The sequence below is a fragment of the Coffea eugenioides genome, chromosome 2, assembly GCF_003713205.1.
Source record: "Coffea eugenioides isolate CCC68of chromosome 2, Ceug_1.0, whole genome shotgun sequence".
In the NCBI taxonomy this organism is placed as follows: Eukaryota; Viridiplantae; Streptophyta; class Magnoliopsida; order Gentianales; family Rubiaceae; genus Coffea; species Coffea eugenioides.
The window spans coordinates 9,045,348-9,066,813 of record NC_040036.1 but is presented as its reverse complement, the minus strand read 5'-3'; the positions used below and the strand labels follow the sequence as shown (position 1 = coordinate 9,066,813).

The following is a 21,466-nucleotide window of genomic DNA, read 5'->3' as shown; positions in this document are numbered from 1 at the left end:
AAAAATTTCTACAGTGCACTACAGTAAAGTTTTAGACAAATTCCCAAAAAACTCAGGTTCCAATCAGGCCCATTGTTTCAAGCCAATACAAATGCAAAGTCATCGATGAGTTACGACCCATCCATTTTCGCCTTTAAGACAGCGCAGAAGGTATTTTAGACAAAACGAGCCCCTTTATTCTGAATCTGAATTAGAATAAAAAAAATCTCCAAACTAGCTTGGTTTCCATCCAAAATTGTTGGTGAAAGCTGTAAAGACGAGTCACTACTGTAAAATTCAAGAGTGCAGACAAATATTGTGAAAGGGCACTTCACGTGAATAATCAATATGTAAATGTCGTTTTGTAGGTTGTAATGGACATCACTGTAGTTAAAGTGAAATTTAAGGAAGATAATCATGATTTTACCGAAAGGAACTAAAAAGTGAAGGATGGATGGATGGAATCACCAAGCACGAAGGAGATAGACCACTGGCTCATCTTCTTTCCTAGCTTAAAGCCATCAGTGATTCCTTTGTGACAAGACGTAGGATATGAACTGAAATACATGGGCCATCCTATCCTTCCCTGCCTTCTCTTCCCCTGAAATTGTATCGTTTTTGTCCATTTTGTGGAGCCCCTTCTATATATCTCTCTCTCTGTTATCCTGTATGATACTATTCGTCTGTTTTCTTCTTTTTCATTGTCTTTTTTTTTGTCCCTCCAACAGGTTAATTACCATGAGGTATATATATATGTATGAAGTCAATCATTTTCCATGGGTCGATTTTATACTTCGTTAGCAGTCCCTGTCTGTATTAGCAACAAAAAAGTGTATTACCGATGATTTTTTATTTTTTTTTGTACTCATCTTCTTTCTTGCATTCTTTCTTTGTCCGCAAGCAACAGGAAAAATCTAGCCGAAGCTTATCCGAAAACGAATGTTGGCTGAATCAGTCGGGAGTAATAGAAAAACTGCATAATGTTCCAAGGCATCTCGAAAATGCAGGGTCTAAAACCCTCCAAGTGGTGAAGCATAAAAAATTAGATTCCAAGCCCAAGTCAAAACAACTGCATATGGACTCCAAGATTGCAAATGTTCATATCGAATTAGTGCATGAGATTTTGTTCTCAATGTCTTATCCAAAAATTTTGTTCTTTTCTGACACCAAGATGTTTTTAAGTGGTGGTGGAAGGTTAGAGCCCACTGCATCCCTCTTTGGGACAAATTCTTGATACAATTCCTTAAATCCTTTCCTGTTGAGTCTACTACGAAGCAAACTCAACGACTTCTCAACAATCTAAAATGGCTGGTTTTGAAGTCCAGTGCAGCAGAAATTGTAAAATTCTTCAATATCTGCATAGGAAAGTTATTTAGTTTCGTGTTAAATAGGTCAATCTCCAAAATTATGTGGTGGTGCACAGATTGGCCTACCAAATTAAGTCTTGGATTGAACTTAGCTGCTTTTCACTTTTTTTTTTCTTTTGCTTTCTGTATTTAGGCCATTGGGGCGATGCAGAAACCAGTTGTCCCCTCCAAGCACAACCCCTCTAAGTGGTCTAATGACATTTGCCATTAATCCGACCAAAAAAGGAAGGAAAGGGAACGCTTGATTTTTGTCCACAACAACTCTGCAATATCTACACTTTCTATGGACTATGAAAAGTCTATCCCGAAAAGGTTCGCTGAAGAATGATCATGAATTCATGATTCATGATTTTGTGTAAATTTGGTGAGTGGGTTATTGTTGTTATCATGTTGTGGGTTTTGTCCCTATCTTTCCCTGTCTCGTAGTCAAAGATATGGGTGTTATCATTTGAGAACAACTTTCCCTTAAAAAGCCACACAACAGCTCTAATAGCAAGCCATTGGTTGGTTTGGTGGTAGAGGGTGCCAGTCGTAGACCTAATTGATGATACAGCTGAGCATATATTGCTTTATCACAAGAAAGATTGCATTTCTCAATGAATACAAGATATCACTAAATTTGAAAATTGCAAATTTATGGAGTTGACTATATAAATAATGGATGCAATATATCACTAATTAATCTTTAAGTGATTAAGAGTGTATTTGAATGGTAAATTATTTGAGATATTTTTACTGTAACATTTTTTTTTATATGAAGTATGTGAGATAAAAAGGTGATTGGAAAATGTGTTGATGATGCAAGCAAATCAGTGTGTGTAAATAAAGTGAAATAATCTTCAATCCAAACACGCTCGGAGAGTTAGAGAGTGAATGCGTTGCAAGATTATTGTTCAAAAAGGGTCTCTTTAGCTAGTGTTCATTAATATGTATTTCACGCGTTAAGTTTTTAAAAATATAAAGTTAAATAGGAAAAATGTATATAAATGTAAGAGAAGATAATAATTGTTAACGTGTGTATATACATAATAAGTTTAGGTGAAATTTAAGTGTGTTAACGAATATTTATTGGGTGTACTGAAACGTGGCAAGCTGTCTAGCATATTCTATAAAAGGATTCGAATAAGTGGCAAAATCTACCTAATTTTGGTCATAGTTCTATGCGTCCAAGAATCTTTAAGTTGCATAAAGCAAACAATGCAATCCACCTAAGCCTTTTCTAATATTTTATGAAATCTCACCCAAATGGCTTATTGCATCCTTATTATTATTTGTTTCCAAATAGTCCACGCCAATAACTAACTTGGGATGAATCCATATTCCATAACAAAAGGCAAATGAGAAAAGATGTTAATAATAATGAATCAGAGTCACTCTGCAATTTTCTAGTCTTGCAAGTTGCAAGCACAATAATTACACTACTGTATAAATTGACGTTTACGCAAATCTTGCAAAATTATTGAAGTTTTATTTCATTTTGCTGCTTTCCAATGCCATTCAAACTGACTAATGAAAACTTTCATCTCTCTCTCTTCACTGAGAATGAAACTGGAAAAGAAGAAGAAAAGAACACTTACTTAAATAATTATTTGATTCCTTCTCCATATGCTAAATTGAGAAACTACGAATGAAATTAGTTTATCCACCTCTATATATGTCTTTTCACATTCATTAAAGCCACGCAAATGATAGGATGAATTTTTTTCATCCCATCACAAAAATAGCAAATACAAAGCTAAAAACTTAAATTGAAATGGTACCAGATCAATATATATATATATATATATATATTAGGGGGCAGAATTTTTGGGTTTCCTGTTGAACTCATCATATTTCCATCATCTGCCCAACAAATAATTGCAATGGCCCAACTGCGTGGGCTTGTAGAAGTTTGAAGAAGCCCAATTGCTCACCCGGTAGAGAAACTAAACTCATCTTGGCGCCAAATAATTTGGCGCTTGGCTGATTTTGACCCTTAAACGTGGCAGAGGTTTCAAACCAATCGTAGACGATGACTCGAAATGAAAGCCTTTAGGATCCAAAAGTTAGAGAAGCTTTATCTCAAATTTCGTCACCGGAACTTGTCCCTTGCCGCAAATCTTACTATTGACGAGCTAACCCAAGAACAAGTCCGTGTTTGGGATCACAATAATATACCAATCCCGACATTGCAATACCTTGTACAAAAATGCGCAAGGGAAAGAACAATCTGGGGAGGCAAATCTTGCCATGCCCAAATCATCAGGCTGGGTTTTCTAGCAGACAATTTGACTTCTAATATGCTCATCAATATGTATACAAAATGTTGCGACTTGGGTCATGCTCGGAAAGTGTTCGATGAAATGCCCCACAGAAGCCTTGTTTCCTGGAACACCTTGATTGGGGGCTACACCCAGAACGGTAATGCGGAAGAGGCTCTCATCCTTTTCAAGGAGATGCATAGAGATGGGCCGTATTCGTTTAGTGAGTTTACGGTCTCAGGTGTTCTTTGCGCTTGTGCTGCACAGTTGGCCCTGATTGAATGCAAACAACTGCATGCTTTTGCTCTGAAAGTATCACTTGAGTTAAACCTGTACGTCTCTACTGCTCTGCTTGATGTCTATGCTAAATGTAATTTTATAAAGGACGCGAATTGGATATTTGAATCCATGCAACAGAGGAGTGATGTTACTTGGACTTCAATGGTTGTAGGTTATGTCAAAAATGAGCTTTATGAGGAGGCTTTGTTATTGTTGCGAAGATCACAAAGAGCTGGCGTGGAGTATAACCAGTTTACTGTGTCTTCGGCACTGTCTGCTTGTGCAGCATTGACCTCTTTGATAGAAGGGAATCAAGTTCATGCAGTAGTGTGTAAGAGCCCCTTTTGTGCAAACGTTTATGTGGCCTCCGCTCTTATTGACTTGTATGCGAAATGTGGGATGATTGAAGATGCTCATGCTGTGTTCTCAACTACAGAAGAGAAGAATATCGTATTGTGGAATTCTATGGTTTCAGGATTCGCTAGGCATGGTAGATCTCTAGAGGCTATGGTATTGTTTGAGAAAATGCAGCTGAGTGGCTTGCAGCCCAATGAGGTTACATACGTTTCTGTGCTGTCTTCCTGTTGCCATATGGGCTTAGTTGAAAGGGGGCGGAGATACTTTGACATGATTACCAAAGAGCATAATCTCTCTAACAATATCTTCCATTATTCGTGCATGGTCGATATTCTTGGTCGGAGTGGTCTTGTTCATGAAGCTAAGGATTTAATAGACAAAATGCCATTTGAGGCTACCCCCTCCATGTGGGGGTCACTTTTGGCATCCTGCAAAGTTTATGGAAATGTTGAGCTAGCTGAAGTGGCAGCTAAATATTTGTTTGAGATTGAACCAAATAATGCAGGAAATCATGTCTTGCTTTCAAATGTTTATGCGTCGAGGAGAAAGTGGGAGGATGTTGCACGTGCAAGGACACTTCTCAAGGAAAGTGATGCAAAGAAAGTAAGGGGCAAGAGTTGGATCGAAATCAAGGACAAAGTTCATACATTTATGGTTGGAGAGAGAAACCATCCAAGAATCGCTGAAATTTATAGGAGGTTGGATGATTTTCTAGAAGAAATGAACAAGCAGGGCTATAGAGGTGAAAATGAACATGATCTGCATGATGTGGAAGAGAGCAGAAAGCAGGAATTGCTGAAGCACCACAGTGAGAAACTAGCTTTCACATTAGGGTTAATGTGCTTACCTCCTGGTGTACCGATAAGAATTATGAAGAACCTTAGAATATGTGGTGATTGCCATTCTTTTATGAAGATGGCATCAAGTATCACGGGAAGGATAATCATTGTCAGGGATAATAATCGTTTTCACCATTTCAGAAATGGATTCTGTTCTTGTGGTGAATTCTGGTAACCGGGTTGCATTGGCTACACAAGACTCCTGTATTTGGAAATACACCTGGCTCCAAAACAGTGAGCTTATGACCCCACATTTTAGAAGAACCTTATTGTTGTAATCACAACAACAATTTCAGGTAATCAATAGCCTGTCTACCTCAAGGAGATATTGTAAAAAAGATCAGTTTTTAAGCATCCATGGTCGGAATTTTGTTTTTCTGATTGTATTCAAAGAGCTTTTACAGAAATCTGAAAATAGGTGCAAAATTGTTGCTTCCCAGAACTTTCTCACTGGTGTATTAAAAAGATTGAAAAAGATGCAGTCGCCAGACAGCATGAAGATGCATCCTTAACCGAAAAAAAAAAACAACATGAAGTATGCATCCTTAACTCAAAAAATGCAAAAAAAAAAAAGGACGACATGAGAAGCAAAGCACACATCAATATTGGCAATTGATGGGGCTCATAACGATGCACCAGGTTGATAGGTACTCCAACAACTGCTGGAGAGGAGGAAAGAGTAGAATTCCTGTCCTAAAGTTAGATTATTCAAAATATTGAAATGTATTCAATCTAATATAGAGAAGTTGAAGAAGCTGCTAAAGATAAAGAAATTACTAGTACTAAACAGTATACAAGTCAAAAATCTTGGGTAATTCAGATGATATCCATGAAAGAGAGCAGCCGGATAAAAAAGATGCAAATAAACCAGAAACTAGAAGCTCAAATATATGGTGTCAAGCTCTCATTTAACATGGCATAAGCTCCACCTAGGCTTAACCATTTATGCTAAAAAAGAAAATGATGAGTCCTAACAACCAAAGGTGGTCAGCAGTTTCTAAAGCTATTGAGTGTGAGAGCCCAAAAATATATTAAAGCACTTCAGTATCTCCTGGCAAAACCACCTCGCCCATATGCAGGAGCAGAAGGTAGTGCCTGGGGCTCAGCTGCCTGCTTGACAACCCCAGGAAGGTCAGCCATACCAAGTTCAGTGAGCATTTCAATGGTCTCCTTGTCAACTTCAATAACATCAATCTTAATAGCAGATTCATCAGGCACAAAGTCCATGCGTCTCTCACGCTCTTCTTCCTGCAGCTTGAGTGAGATACCTCGAACAGGACCCTTCTGAATCCTCTTCATGAGATGGGTGGAGAACCCAGCAATCTTGTTCCTGAGACGCTTTGAAGGAATTATAGCTACCTCCTGCAACAACTTCTTGTTTGTGTGGAAATCCAGTGTCATTTTGGAGTAGTACCGCTCAATCACCTGCCTAGAGGACTTCTTCACTGTCTTGGTGCGCACACGACCCATCTTAATTGCAGCTACTCAGTAGTACCTGATAAAAAGACAGGCTTCTCAATATAAACCCATTCAACACAAAACAAGCCCTCAGACACATCATCCCACAGATAATACCAGAAGGATGCAGCTAACATTTCCAAAATCATAAACGTATTATCTGCACCAAAACAAGCTACCGTACATTCATCGTTGACTACAACATACTTCATCTACATAAAAAACAATACAACCAGCTTTAAATTGGGCTTTATACCCCACTTTCCGTTACCAGGCATCCACAAAGTAGGAAACATTCTTACTCAGTTTGCCACCAACTTACAAGACTAATATGGCAATGGAGCTCTAATGAAGCAAAAGACTCCATGCTCCTGATACGAAAAGGTTAACCCATCCATACAAGGCCCAGAAATTTCATAACAAGCACCCCTCCTTAGAGGCCGACGTCCCCGTTGGCCTGGTAATTCGGGGCTCCCCCTCCTTCGAGGCAGAGTCCCGCGAGACTCGAACTTGGGACATGGGGTTATTTGTCTGGCTCTGATACCATTGATACGAAAAGGTTAACCCATCCATACAAGGTCCAGAAATTTCATAACAGCTCCACATGAAGGTCAGTCTACAAACCAGCACTCCTAAAGTATGATTAAGATGAATATTCTTTGCAGTTGGCAATTGAACAATAAGAGCATATCTTCGGCCGGAGAAATGCACAATATTCCACCAAAGGAAAAAACGTGGGATAAGTTAATCATACTACGTCTGTCAAAATCAGATTCATCAATTACACCTCAGTACAATCCGACATAGAGCACCTCAACAGATAAACATGTATCGAGTGGGAATTAGGCAAGTTTTTTGCTAAATATGAGCTACACAATTTTTTTGCTCCTATGGGCAACAGAAGAAACTACTTCCAGAGCATGGATCTACCGTAAAAGAAATATATAAATCAAAGATTAATTTCATGCTAAAATTGAAACAAGCAATCAACTATGAGATTTGGCAAATAAATCTCAGAAGAAAAAGACATTGAGGACCACTTACTTGATACTTGGAATGCCAGACGGTTAAAGAAAATGCCAGAGACGGCCGCCGAGGATGATGACCAAAATAATTTCCCGCCAGCAGCCGATGGTTTTCGAGGACTAGGGTTTTAGCGCAGCAACCAGTTATAGGACTTCCCCCCGGGGCATGTAATTTGAAAGGCGACTGATATTCTACGGCTCCAGTACCATTCGGACAAGTTAATGCATGCGGCTTCGTCAGGCCTCTTCAGCCTTGGGTCATGACAACATACAAGGTCCATATTCGATTTGGGCCTTTTGTGATTCTTTCTTTGTTTTACTTTTACTCTTTAAGGATTAAACTTTAAGGATGTTCTAACATCCTTAGATATATGACATCGGTACAAAATTTGAATTTATTTATGTGTCATCAATTAATCGAAATAGTGTATATAAAATTTACTCTTATTTTAATGTGTAACTTTTTTTAATGTGTAAAATTTACTCTCTTCCTTCTTCTCATGTGAAGTTCCTTTCTTCTTCTACTTTTTTTTCCTTTCAATTTATATGTAATGTTTTGTGGACTATCATATGAAACTTTAACTAAGCAGTGAAATTTCGGACTCGAACCCATTTTTATGTAATAGACCTGAATCCGACTCGTATACTCGATGAGTCTTGATCTTAGAATTCCGGAACTGAGTCCGACGAATCCTGGGTCGAATTCGGGTTTACCTGGCAAGAAAAGTTCCAAATTTAAACATTCCAAAATTAAATTCAAAACTAATTACAAGTGAAATCTCCAAACTTAAACAAATCAAATTACAAAGTTAAATTACAAATAACTTGCAATAGTCAATCCAAAACTAACCACAGATCAACCTATAAAATCATTACTAAATTGTTAATTTGGTAAAAGAACGTATTTATAAATATTTATATTTTATAATTATTAATATATTATTTGGGTCCGGGTCACATACGAGTCGGAATTCTATATTTCATATCCGACTCTTCTTTTTGTTTGAGTAAATGGGTTCCGGTTCGAGTGTTGATTTACTATTTGGTTTCTATCCAAAAAGAAGAGACACATTTCACAGGTGCAAGAAACCATTTTCATCCCAATATATTATTATTATTATCCAGGGAAAAAAAGCGAAGGTTATATGGAGCATAAACGAAAATAGCATATACATTAAATGAATTGTATTTATTTAATAATGAAGCCCTACACAACGCAAAAGTACGATCCGCTGTAGCACTTAAAACAAACCTGGTAAAAGTGATCCTTCCGGGTTCGATTCCCGGCAGCGGAATGTTTTTTCTTTTTGAATGTTTTTTTGATCTTTTTGTTGGTCATAACGTTCCTGAACACCAAAATTTAGTCCCCTTGCCAATATATGCTACCTGCTAAAGATTAAAACTTTTTTACCTTGTAAAAGTAATCATACAAGGCAGAAGATTAGCATTATTGTTCTCAATGCACTTTTGGATAATGCTACAGACTGTGCCGATTTTGGTTTGCTTATAAGGTGAAAACAGATATGTCATTTTTGGTGTTTTTAGGTCCAAGACGCAGCCCGGATAGAAGGTAAACTGCCACACCGGGGTCATGGCTACAGGCGTATAGGAGGCTTAAATCGCAAGTAGATTATCAACAATTTGGCCTTCAACTCATAAAGCTCTTAAAACTCAAAACAGGAATTTGCATGTAGTACAAAGGGATTATGGAAGTAATTTCTTGAATTATTATCAATTTGTCTGAATTGAAAAAAAAGGCAAAAAAAAAAAAAAAGAAAAAAAGAGAGTCATACATGCCAAAGTCAAAGTAAGTTTAGGACAAGAATTCAATACAATTATTATGTGTTGTGCGAATTCATCCACTTATTATATATGTTCAAAATTTTAGTGTACAAATATATCATAATATTATACTGATTATAGATTAAATATTTTATTCATGGACACTGCTATTTTTACTTTCAATACGATAATAGAACATATATAATTGTACAGCAAATACTAATGTAAAAGCAATAGCAGAACACCAAACTCCTACTCCAGCGGCTCCTTTCTCGTAAATTTATAGTAAAGAGAGGTGAGCGCTCTGAATTTGAGCGGAGGATAGCAGTAATGGATATGTTCTCTTTGTCCTCTACAGCACACTACGCTAACACTCCACCACCCTTCTCCGCCTCCATCCTCGCTGTCGTTAAACACCACCACCCCTCCTCCTCCTCCTCCCCGTCTATTGTTTCCCTTAAAACCTCCCCAGAGCCCCCTGACAACACCCCTTCTTCCACCAGTCTCCGCCGCCCTACCTCCAATAAACCCCTCAAAACCCCAGCCACTTCCCACAACTCCAAAAAGTTCTCCCAAAACCCGCTCAAGAACCTCATCGTTTCCACAAACCCCCCTGTTCCCATTGCCCCCACCTCCACAGCCCAATCTCCGCCTTTACATACTCTCAGTAGTAAGCTTAGGCTTTCCAGTAAACTCTCCTCGCCGCCCCCGCCTTCGATTCCCGAAGAAATTCGGCCACAAAAATCTGAAGTTTTGGAGGATTTTGACAATCCCAGTGAGGAAAATGACAAAGGCCAATCAAGAAGGGAGTTTGTTGAAAAAGGGAAGATTTTTGTGGGGAATCTTCCACTGTGGATTAAGAAAAATGAGTTGGCTGAGTTTTTTAGGCAATTCGGGCCCATAAAAAATGTGATTTTGATAAAGGGTTTTGATGAAACCGAGAGGAACATGGGTTTTGGGTTTGTGATTTATGATGGGCCAACGGCCGAGAAGGCGGCCATGAAGGCTGTGGAATTCGATGGGGTGGAGTTTCATGGGAGGGTGTTGACTGTGAAGTTGGACGATGGGAGGAGATTGAAGGAGAAAACAGAGGAGAGGAGGAGGTGGGTAGAGGGGAAAGAGGAGGGACAGCTGCATCGGACGAAGTGGCATGAAGAGAGGGAAGGGTCGAGGAGGGAGTTCAGGAACGTTATTGAGACTCAACCAGAGAATTGGCAAGCTGTCGTGACAGCTTTTGAGAAGATTAAGAAGGTAGGGAGGATATTTAGACACCTTGGTTTGTTGCATTTACTTGCACTGGTGTTCCGGTCCTTTAAAATAGGATTAGTAATCGAATTTTGAGTTCTGAGCAGATACTTAGTAGAAATGCTTTTTCAAAGACTGGTAAATGTAAGAAATCATGCTCCGATTTCATGTTGCTAATTCCTAAGTTTTTTTTTTTTTTTTGGTCCCCCTAATGAAAGCTTGGGCTAGTATTTGCACTCGTTTACTCTGAATTCTGCTTATTTAAAGCTTTTGTAGCCTTCCAGGAAAGAGTTTGGACTGATGGTGAAGTATTATGCAAGACGAGGGGATATGCATCGTGCACGTGAAACTTTTGAGAGAATGCGAGCCAGGGGAATAGAGCCAACTTCACACGTCTATACCAGGTATATACCTCTACCTGGTCATCGCATTATTTTGCTTTGACATCTGTTGGGAAAAGTATAGTTGTACATTTTACCTTGTTAGAGTAGTTTGGCCAAGTTACCTGGGCGCGTATCATTTGGAAGTTGTTTAGATTATGTGCATTTTTTTTTTTAAATTTTGATTCTTTTTGTTTAAACTAAGCATACTTCTTTTGCCATTGAGCACCATTAATATCAGTTCTGATTAATATTACACACTGTTTAAACAATTGGATGCCTTCGGACAACCCTGCCGGGAGTGTAGAACTATCACGATTTAGATAATGCTATCTGGCATTTGTTTCATCTATTAATTGCATCACTTGCTGATTGACTTGTTTTATGCAGCCTTATTCACGCTTATGCAGTAGGTAGAGACATGGAAGAAGCACTATCTTGTGTGAGAAAAATGAATGATGAGGGAGTTGAAATGACCTTGGTGACATACAGTATTCTTGTGGGCGGCTTTGCAAAAGTTGGAAATGTTGAGTAAGTGGAAGATTCGTGGCTTGTTGTTGAAGTAATTCCACTTACTAAGCTTGTAGAATAATTATCTTTCTCGTTATCACTTCATGGAGTCTTTAAATTTCTCACTGTTTAGCCATTTATCTACAGATTTGTCATTTTGTTCGCTTATTTTTCTGTCTTTTATCATTGTTTCTGGGTTGAAATGTTATCCTGGTTTCAGTATATAGTTGATCTATTTTAACTTGAGCCCCTTGCGGGCTACATTGTGGCTTCCCATCAATTTGATGCTAGGAAACAGGAAAGAAGGATTAAACCATGTGAAACTAAACCTTAATAATCTATCATGTAGATTGTAATCAGTTTTGCATTAAATCTTTGGTTTATGAATTTTCCTGCTTGCCTGATACTGTTGCAAACTTATATCAAGCAACATGCTTAGGGAATCAACGGTTGAGAATTATTTTTATCATATTACCCGTGGTCTAGTGTAAGAGTTTGCCTTAAAGTGCTACTCTAATTGATTATCAGTTAGATATTGTATTAGCACGTGGAATCTGATGAGCGTTTTAAGACATTTTCCACATAATTTTAACTGAGGTGTATGGGCTTTAGTAGCTTTTTCTCATGGACTAAATTCTTGTTAGCTCTGAAGCTGTGCTTTGACTATGTCATTACTCATGTGCATCAGAATGGTTAATAGTTGACGTTTTTTGCATGGACTTATCTTTTTCAGTTTTCTTACCTAATATCTCCATCTGCTGTTCCTGGAAGTGCTGCAGAGTTTTGGTTTAAGGAGGCTAAAGAAAGACATGCAACCTTGAATGCAATCATCTATGGGAACATAATTTATGCTAATTGGTGCGTAGTTTTTCCCTTTCTGTAATTTTTTCCCTGGCCGACATTCTTTATGCTGCATCCACATCTGAAATGTTGCAGAGACTATAATGCTATTCTTTGTCAAGAGTAGGATATTGCTAGATTCCATTGCATTGTTGTGATAGCTTTTGTTGGGGATGACGAGAATCACGATAAAATGGTAATGATTCTTACATATGTTATTACAAACTAAGTTTGTGCACAAGACATCTATCTAGGCTTGGGCATCCCCCTCTTGGTGAGTTCTCTTGCTTGAATGTAGTAAAAAGTCTGTCAGCCACAGATACCTTATTCTGTTTGAAATAGTTTCAAACAGACTTCCTCAAATGCAATGAGAACCAATAGTTGCTAAATTGGTTCATGAAGTATCTCAAGCTACAAAAAATGATTTTTTCTTTTTATATTAGTTGGAACAAAATAATGTTTTCTTCAGGCTTAATATTCAATGAAGCAGTGACATCTCACATATTTTAACATCTTCAACAATAAAAAGAACTTCTGAATGTCAATTTTTCTGCAGATGAATAAGCGGGAAAAATAAAGAATACTGAAATTTTTTTTCATTAAAGAGTTAGAAATTTACTTGAACCAGTTTCTGTTTTGGCTGGATAATTAGTAGAAACCAAGAAGAAACTTTAATCATTTTTATTATTTAGTGTATAAATGTTAATCTTGCATTAAATTAGGAAGACAGATCATCATACAGGACATTGTGAGACAGCATTAATAAGATATGTGATCCTATGAGAAGGAAATAGCTATGACTGCTGTTGATGGTAAATTATACACCAATGACCATCTTTTTGTATTTTTGAGGAAGGTAACACCTATGTTAATGCATACTGGGGGAGTCTAGAGCAGATTAATTAAGTAATGGCTGATATCATTTTTGTGTTCTCTATAAGGTATGCCATTAAAGTAGTTATTTGTTACTTGTTAATTAAAGGTTCCTTGACCTTGGAGTAATCTATGTGATACAAATAATTTCATGATTAATACATTTCTAAGTGTTTTTTTTTTTCATTTCCTTGTATTTGTCAATAATGTTTGATCTTTATCACCTTTTTTTCCTTTTCAACTAGTTTCAAAATGAGGGGGCAATATCCTCTGATCAGTTAATTTCTCTTAATTTTACTGCAAACTACAGTCAAAGTGGTGACATGGATCGTGCTGAAGCATTGGTCAGAGAGATGGAAGAAGACGGTATTGATGCTCCAATTGGCATATACCATACGATGATGGATGGTTATACCATGGCAGGGAATGAGGATAAATGTTTGGTTGTCTTTGAGAGATTAAAGGTGCAGTAGCTTAAAATTCTTTATTGTTAACAGCAAACTAGCTCCTGTGGGTCGGTGGATAGTAGAGTGTTCAAGTTTTTCTTCCCTTTTTTTGGTAGAATGTACTGTTGCTTGGTACTTCATTTAGTTTTACCACTTTAAATATGTTATAACTTGATCTTTCAGTTGAAAATTTTCTTGCTAGCCTTACTCTGCAAGTAGGGATGACACCACATGCATCCTATTATGACTGAAGTATCTTATGGTTAATTTGTTCTGTGAATAACTAGATGGAAGAGCTTAATCCTCTCAAAGGAGGAAAGAAAAAAAAATCAAAATTAATCTATGTTATACAGCTCAAGGAGCTATCTTTTTTCCCTGGGATTGTACGTCTCTATTTTCATCTTGGGACTTGGGTAGTCCAGAAATTATATCGTGCTTCATTAGTTAAGAAGTTATATTTTTTATATTACCAATAAGATATGGCCTACAGGTTCATTATTGTCAAATATATGAGTATGGGTTGGCGGACAGTGTCTGTGTATTTGGGGGCTGCCTTCAATTGTTAGAAAAAATTTGAGAGGATAATCTCTTTCCAGTTAAGGATGTGAATGAAAATGTCCAAACTCTGGAAATTATTCCTTTAAGTAGTGGAGTTGCTTGAAATTGATAAGCTTGCTAGCTATCATGTTGTGATGATCATCTGCAAAATTATTATACTGATATTGGATTGTTGTTTAGGAATGTGGCTTTACACCTTCAGTAATCAGCTATGGATGTCTTATGAACCTGTATATTAAGGTAAACTGAATATATCTTTCATTTGTCTTTGACATCTAGTTTGTCTTGGATGTATAACATGGTTTTTCCCCATAATATTTCATTAGTTTCTAGATCTCTTCATCTTTTGAAAGTGCTGTACTTGAGGCTTGCTAAAGGAAGAAAGGAAAAAACTTGTGCTTGATTTTGTCAATGTGAGCATGCAGTTCTCGATCTGAACAAGCGATGAGGCAGAACACTAGGTTGCACTTAAGCATGTACATAGCGAATATAAATCAATGATGGTCAAACATAAGGAGTTGTGGGTTTGTTCCTGAGATGCAAATATAATGCTTAATGGAAGGGTGGGTTGGCTTGCTCTATACTTGGCCTTCTTACACCTTCATGATGCCTATACTTCAATATTTCAATCTTTTTCGAAGAATGGATGTTTCCTATGTTGAAATAGCATACTAGATTAACTTATTTGTAAGTCAATCATCGTAAATATTTATTCTCTCAAAATTTTGACCAAATATCTGCTTTATTATGAATTAATACAAGTTTATCAATTCGTATTGTCTTGTTCACTACTTAGTTTGTTCGGTGAAAATTTATACAACTCTGCAGGCTCTCTCAAGTTTTGACTTGAATGTTTGTGTCTCCAGAATTATTACGAGTTTGTCCGAAATTATAGCGTTTGCAAACTTGTATATTTTTTTGTTACTTATTAGAAGTTAATCATCACTGGCAGCAATTTTTGTTCTTTTTTTTTTTCTGAGTTCTGACGTGTATTTCAACTTCAGTGCCTTAATGCTTACCTATTGCACATTTTCTAGTGCAGATTAGTAAAGTTTCAAAGGCTTTAGAGGTCAGTGACATGATGAAAAGGGCAGGGATTAAACATAACATGAAGACATATTCAATGTTAATCAATGGATTTGGGAAGTTGGAAGATTGGGCGAATGCCTTTGCAATATTTGAAGATGTAATAAAAGATGGTTTAAAACCAGACATTGTTCTTTACAATAACATTATTGGGGCATTCTGTGGCATGGGTAACATGGATCGTGCCATTCGTACTGTCGAGGAAATGAAAAGAGAAAGACATAGACCTACATCACGGACGTTTATGCCCATTATACATGCATTTGCCAGAGCTGGAGAATTGCGAAGAGCTCTTGATGTTTTTGACATGATGAGGATGAGTGGTTGCATTCCAACAGTGCACACTTTTAATGCTTTAATTGTTGGACTTGTCGAAAAGCGTCAGGTATATAGTGCAGAAGCTTTGATTGATTTATTCGTCCTGTCTGGCTTCTAAAAGTGTTCTATTGTGTATTGCAGAACCATGTGCATAGATGCATTGGTTGATTTTTGCTTCCTGTCTTGCTTGCCAAAGTGTTCTTATGCATACTGCAGAACATTTTCCACTCATGCACCCAGATTCTAATTCAGTTATTGGTGCCTCTAAGGTCATTTTTTCCTTCCTGTGCTTGTTGCAGATGGACAAAGCTGTGGAAACTTTAGATGAGATGTTGTTAGCAGGCATTAGTCCAAATGAGCATACTTATACTACCATAATGCATGGTTATGCATCAGTGGGTGATATTGGCAAAGCTTTCGAGTACTTTTCCAAGTTAAAAAATGAGGGTTTGGAGCTTGATGTGTATACATACGAGGCACTGCTCAAGGCATGCTGTAAATCAGGGAGAATGCAGAGTGCTTTAGCAGTGACAAAAGAAATGAGTAATCGAGGAATCCTGCGGAACACTTTTGTCTACAACATATTGATTGATGGGTATGGTGTCTATCAGTAATATTTGTGAGTTGGAGGTGCATGTAAATGATAGATTCAATATTGAACATTTCATCCCTTTGTCCTCGGCGCTCTTTATTTCCCCGGGTCCTTTATTTGGGGGGAGGGGGGGTGTTTGTTGGGGTTGATTATTATGTGGTTATTCTGCTATTTTTGTGAATTTTATAGTTTTTGTCTGTTCATTTCTTGGTTGCTCTTTGCAGTTGGGCTCGAAGAGGTGATGTTTGGGAGGCTGCTGACCTGATGCAACAGATGAGGAGAGAAGGAGTTCTGCCTGACATCCATACTTATACATCTTTTATAAATGCTTGTTGTAAAGCTGGAGATATGATGGTATGCTTGGGATCCATCCGGCACTTTGCCTTAGGCTGATTTTAGATTATGGAATGCACATGTATTATGTTATCAAGCATTTCCAGCAAGTCTTTACAGTTACACACTTTTAAGTTGTCGTTTATTTTTAGTTGTCCCTGAAGCTTAGGGCTCATATATTTTGCGGTGAAAGTACATATTTTTTGTTCGTAACACTGATCATTAACTATGGTAAAAATTTGTTCAATTTGCAGAGGGCAATGAAGACCATTGAAGAGATGGAAGCACATGGAGTGAAGCCTAATGTGAAAACGTATACCACACTCATACATGGGTGGGCGCGTGCAGCTCTTCCAGAAAAGGCTTTGCAATGTTTTGAAGATATGAAGCAGAGTGGGCTAAAACCAGACAAAGCTGTGTACCATTGTTTAATGACCTCGTTGCTTTCAAGGGCCACGGTTGCTGAAGAGTATATTTATGCAGGTATTCAGCGTATCTGTGGGGAGATGGTGGAATCTGGGCTGACTGTTGACATGGGGACTGCAGTTCATTGGTCGAAGTGTTTACGCAAGATTGAAAGGAGTGGTGGCGGGATCACTGAAGCCCTTCAGAAGACATTCCCCCCTGATTGGAATTCTCACAAAACTCTAAATGCCATTTCTGATACTGATGACAATGATGATGAATTAGATAATTGTGCTTATGATGATTTTCAGGGTGATGTAGGTAGTGATGCTGAACTTAGTGACTTTGAAGAATGATCAGAAATATGAATCTATTCTTCTTTTTCCTCTCTCTCTCTCTGTGTGTGTGGCGCTGGGGGGTGTCTGTTTTAGTAGCATTTGAACTGTGCTTGTGTCCTGGATGCGACCTCTTTGATTGAGCAGTTAGCTCATAATGACACCAAGCAATTTTTTGGAGTCAGATGAACAAGAAAGACGGTGGAGAACACAGAAGGTCGAGTAGTTCCTTTTGCAGCCAAGTTGTACTACACCCTTGTCCCCTTTTTCGTTTCTATAATTGATCCTTTCTTGGTAATTTTCTGTGGCACTTGGATATGGAAGTGTACTATCCATTTTGTAACTCGGTTGTTTCTGGCTACTTTTTTTATTTATTTATTTGCAGAAAACTCATTTATGGGTTTTATAGTCTTGTTAATTTCACGCAAGCTTGTGTATAAAGAATGAGAAGTACAATTCCAGAAATATGAAGAGAAACACGAAAAAGTTTTGAGGTTTCTCATCACTGGGCTAAACTTTACAGTAAGTATCTTTTAGAGACTAAATAAAAAATTGACCAAAAGCTATGAAATGAGTATCAAAATCCCATGGGAAAAAAAGAAGAAAATTAAAGGGGAGGGTCGGATTGGATTGAATGGTAAAGTATTAGATATGTTCGAATCCTTCCACTTATTCAAAAAAAAAAAAAAAAGGCCATGGAAAGCCCTTTAGTAGCATATTCAGCTATTCTTTAGTAAAGGTACGGAAGAGAGATGGCTTATGTCCTGGTTCAAAAACGGTAACGATGATGGTTTGTGTCCTGGTTCAAAAATGGTAAAGATGCATCATATCCGTTTGGATTAGCTGTTTTTGGGGATGTTTTTGAAAAACTTTGCTGTAGCAGAGTTTTAGAGTATATTTTGAAATATTTTTAGAAAATATTTTGAAATATTTTTTATTGGCACTTTATTATGAGATATTTGGTAAAATTTTAAAAAAATTTAAACTAATTTTTAGATTATCTTTTAGAGTACTTTGTTGTAACTTTTATTGTATTTGAAAAACTAGTTTTTGAAAAACACTTCAAAAACAGGAGATCCAAACAAGATTTTTTCACGGTAAGATTAGTTAAACATTTCTGTTGCTTTCATAAAGTAAAAGTGGCATCTGGACAGCATTGTGTTATGAGAACTATGAATGATGGCAACTTCTTAACAACGACCATGGGAGGGAGAATCCCATTGTTATGACATTTAAATAAGCTTAATCCATTTAGTTTCTTTTGTCCTCATTTAACGGCCATAGGAGAATCCCAGATTCCTATTATTATTGTTTGGCTGATTTGGTCTCTTACCTCCATGTGCCTTTCTCTGTAATCCATTGGATATAAAAAAAAAATTGTAGGTAGGGGCTTGGAAAATGTTTGTCTCAACTTTCAAGTAGCCCTTGGATGCTATTTTTTTTTTGTTTTTGTTTTGCCAAACAGTGTACTATTAAAGAAACTTATGATTAGACGTACGAAGGGGACATGATGACTGGTGGTTGTGTTTCATAGTAATCTCTTGCAATTTGAACTTCAAATAGAATAATAATTAAGCTTAGAGCTCGTAATAATTGATGCATGTGCCTCTTCCCTCGATGCCTTTGACAAATCACTTCAGCGATGCTGCGATTGTAGGGTGAGACAGAACAGTGCATGCTTTGCAATTTTGCCTTGCATAAATATCCTTAGGCATCGAGACAACGACAAATGAAGCTTCTTGCATAAAACCCACAAGCCAAAAAGGTTAATAAATTTTAGTTACTTAAAATATAAGTTAGTAATAATTGCAGAAACCTCAAGGCTAGGGCTGTCAACGGGCCGGGTCCGGGCCGGGTCCGGGCCGGAATTCATTATTCCGGACCCGGACCCGAATTACTATGCCGGATCCGGATCCGACCCGTTTACCCGACGGGTCTTTTATTCTATGTTCCGGATCCGGATCCGGCGGGTCCCGGATCCGGATCCGGGTCTACCCGAACAAATTTACCAAAATTTATAATTTCTAATAAAAATGAGAAAAAAATATATTTGTAAACTAATTTCTAACTAATGCAAAGAAAAAATCAAATAAGAAAAGAAATCAAATTAACTTTATTAAAATACATCACCCTAATCAAATTATATTGATAAATATATATTTTTTAAATTATTAATTCATTTATATCCGGATCCGGGTCTAAAACGGGTCGGAATACTATATTCCGCATCCGACCCGTTTTTTGTTTGACAAAACGGATCCGGATCCGGATCCGGGAAACGGAATTAAATCTCTACCCATACCCGCAAAAATTTCACGGATCCGGTCCGGATCCGGGTCTAGACCCGACCCGTTGACAGGCCTACTCAAGGCCTTGAGGTTTCTAATAGTTGCACTTACCTCTACTGCTAAGGTTTTGAAAATAGCATTGACCTTCCCTGAATTTAAGGTTTGATGATAATTTTTTATACCCTTTTTGCCTCTTGTGAAGTTGTATTAGTAAAAGAATAAAAAATATTAAAAATCAGAAACAATTAGTGAAATTCAAGGCAGCAACAAAACTGAAGAAGCTGCTTTTGCACCAACGTATTTTAATCTATAGAATTTTACAATCAACACATTACACGACACAATCTAACAGTAGCTAAAGAGCAACAAATTCATTCATGAACTTTGGAACATAAGATTCAGCAAAATAGACTAGTCTTGAACTCTAATGCATATTACCTCTCTCTTATTCTCAATAGTTTTACAAAATAACACTAATGATAAAACCCATGACAAATAGAGCGTCAAGCGTACCTTTGTATTCATCACAAGAGACTGTTGATTAGGCAAAAAAATTCACATGCGATGAGTATAAAAGAGTTTCTTATTGTCATACTTTATCGATCTCACACAAGTTACTTTATTCCATACATAACTATGTTCTCTCATGATCAACACAATAGTTTAATCATACAACAATTAGCACTACAACTTTGTGCATTAAGTTAAGATAACAAAGAATTGCTTACCTATTGTCTTCTGAATGCCATAAATTTTTAACAAAAAAAATTTAGATTTTGCCTTGATTTCTCCTTCTATTTCATGAATGTTTAAGATGAAATGAGTTCAACCAAAATCATCAGAACTTATTCTGTTACGCAACTTTTCTTGGAGATTCTTTCCCCTACATTTTTTTTTTTTTTGCTTTTGCTTCTCTTCTATGCAAATAGCATATGACTTGAATTGTCCTCTCATATGCTGTCAATCACAAAATGGTGCCATATTGGAGTATCAATTGGTGCCATTTTGTAAGTGCACTTATAATGCCTAATCAGGCAAGAAAAAATCATTAATTTTTGTTTAATTAGTTATCTTGAACTTGTTTACTGCTCTCATTGTTTTGGCCCCAAATTTGTTTGCTAACAACTTTAAACTCTTAGGGTATAGAAGTAAATTCACCCTATCTTATGTCAGCAATAGGTCCCAAATTCATGTTAGGGGAGGTCAGTGCTGTTTTCAAAATCTCAGTAAAAGTGAGTGCAACTGTCAGAAATTTTAAGAGAGGTTTATGCAATTATCCCTATAAGTTAGTGTCATCATTGAAATTTACAAATTAAAGAAATGAAGGAGCCATAGAAGTTTGGATGCAATATAGTTAACTCTTCGGATCAGATGTGCGTTAAAAACCGAACACCCAATTAATTCTGTAAAATATTTGATGGATTGAGGACAGTAAGAAAGAACCTATTTAGACTCATATTTAAAGTTTAAGTATCCCCCAAAAATAAAAGCGTAGAAGAAGAGTGGGGTCTTGTTGTTTGCTTCAAGTTGCAACAAGCTTCTGATTCACAGATTTGTGCCAGTATTGTGTCAATGCTTGCTATCCTACGTAGCGTAAAAATCATGAACACCTTATATATATCCCCGCATGAATTGACGCTAAGGTTAACTGCTCAAGGACCCCAATTCCTTCTGCTCTGTCTTTCCCAAGACATCAAATAGTGTCAATTATGAGGGAAGACGTACACAACACAACATACCTTATTTGATTAATCAAGTTAGTGCACATGATAGTGTACAAACATATATGCTTCCAAGAATGAGACGACTTGTCCCTTCATCAATTTCATGCACCAAAAAAAAAAAGCCAGTAGTGCAAATTTCTCCTCCTCCAGATATTTGAGAGTCGCTCAACCAGAAGATTGGCGAGTTGGAAACGGCTGATTAAGAGG

General features: G+C 37.2%; 3 protein-coding genes across 4 annotated transcripts; 2 read left to right on the top strand and 1 right to left on the bottom strand.

The window, feature by feature from the left end:
- Positions 1-3,351: 3,351 nt before the first annotated feature.
- LOC113763060 (pentatricopeptide repeat-containing protein At5g04780, mitochondrial) lies at positions 3,352-5,464 on the top strand. The gene has a single exon (XM_027306748.1). The coding sequence runs from the start codon at positions 3,368-3,370 to the stop codon at positions 5,234-5,236; it is 1,869 nt and encodes a 622-aa protein (XP_027162549.1). The 5' UTR covers positions 3,352-3,367; the 3' UTR covers positions 5,237-5,464.
- A 356-nt stretch (positions 5,465-5,820) lies between these two features.
- Positions 5,821-7,725, bottom strand: LOC113761090 (40S ribosomal protein S17). Its single transcript, XM_027303926.1, has 2 exons — positions 7,564-7,725; positions 5,821-6,556 (listed from the first exon to the last, which is right to left on the bottom strand). The coding sequence occupies exon 2, from the start codon at positions 6,529-6,531 to the stop codon at positions 6,103-6,105; it is 429 nt and encodes a 142-aa protein (XP_027159727.1). The 5' UTR covers positions 6,532-6,556; positions 7,564-7,725; the 3' UTR covers positions 5,821-6,102.
- Positions 7,726-9,619: 1,894 nt separating this feature from the next.
- Positions 9,620-17,295, top strand: LOC113764147 (pentatricopeptide repeat-containing protein At5g04810, chloroplastic). 2 transcript variants are annotated; one of them, XM_027308214.1, is made up of 10 exons: positions 9,620-10,577; positions 10,848-10,975; positions 11,342-11,482; positions 12,233-12,319; positions 13,485-13,638; positions 14,359-14,418; positions 15,221-15,649; positions 15,882-16,177; positions 16,399-16,528; positions 16,762-17,295. In XM_027308214.1, the coding sequence occupies exons 1-10, from the start codon at positions 9,657-9,659 to the stop codon at positions 17,266-17,268; spliced, it is 2,853 nt and encodes a 950-aa protein (XP_027164015.1). In that variant the 5' UTR covers positions 9,620-9,656; the 3' UTR covers positions 17,269-17,295. The 2 variants fall into 2 exon arrangements, with proteins under 2 accessions (XP_027164015.1, XP_027164016.1); XM_027308215.1 differs by having other exon boundaries at positions 10,492-10,577; positions 10,856-10,975.
- Positions 17,296-21,466: the final 4,171 nt, after the last annotated feature.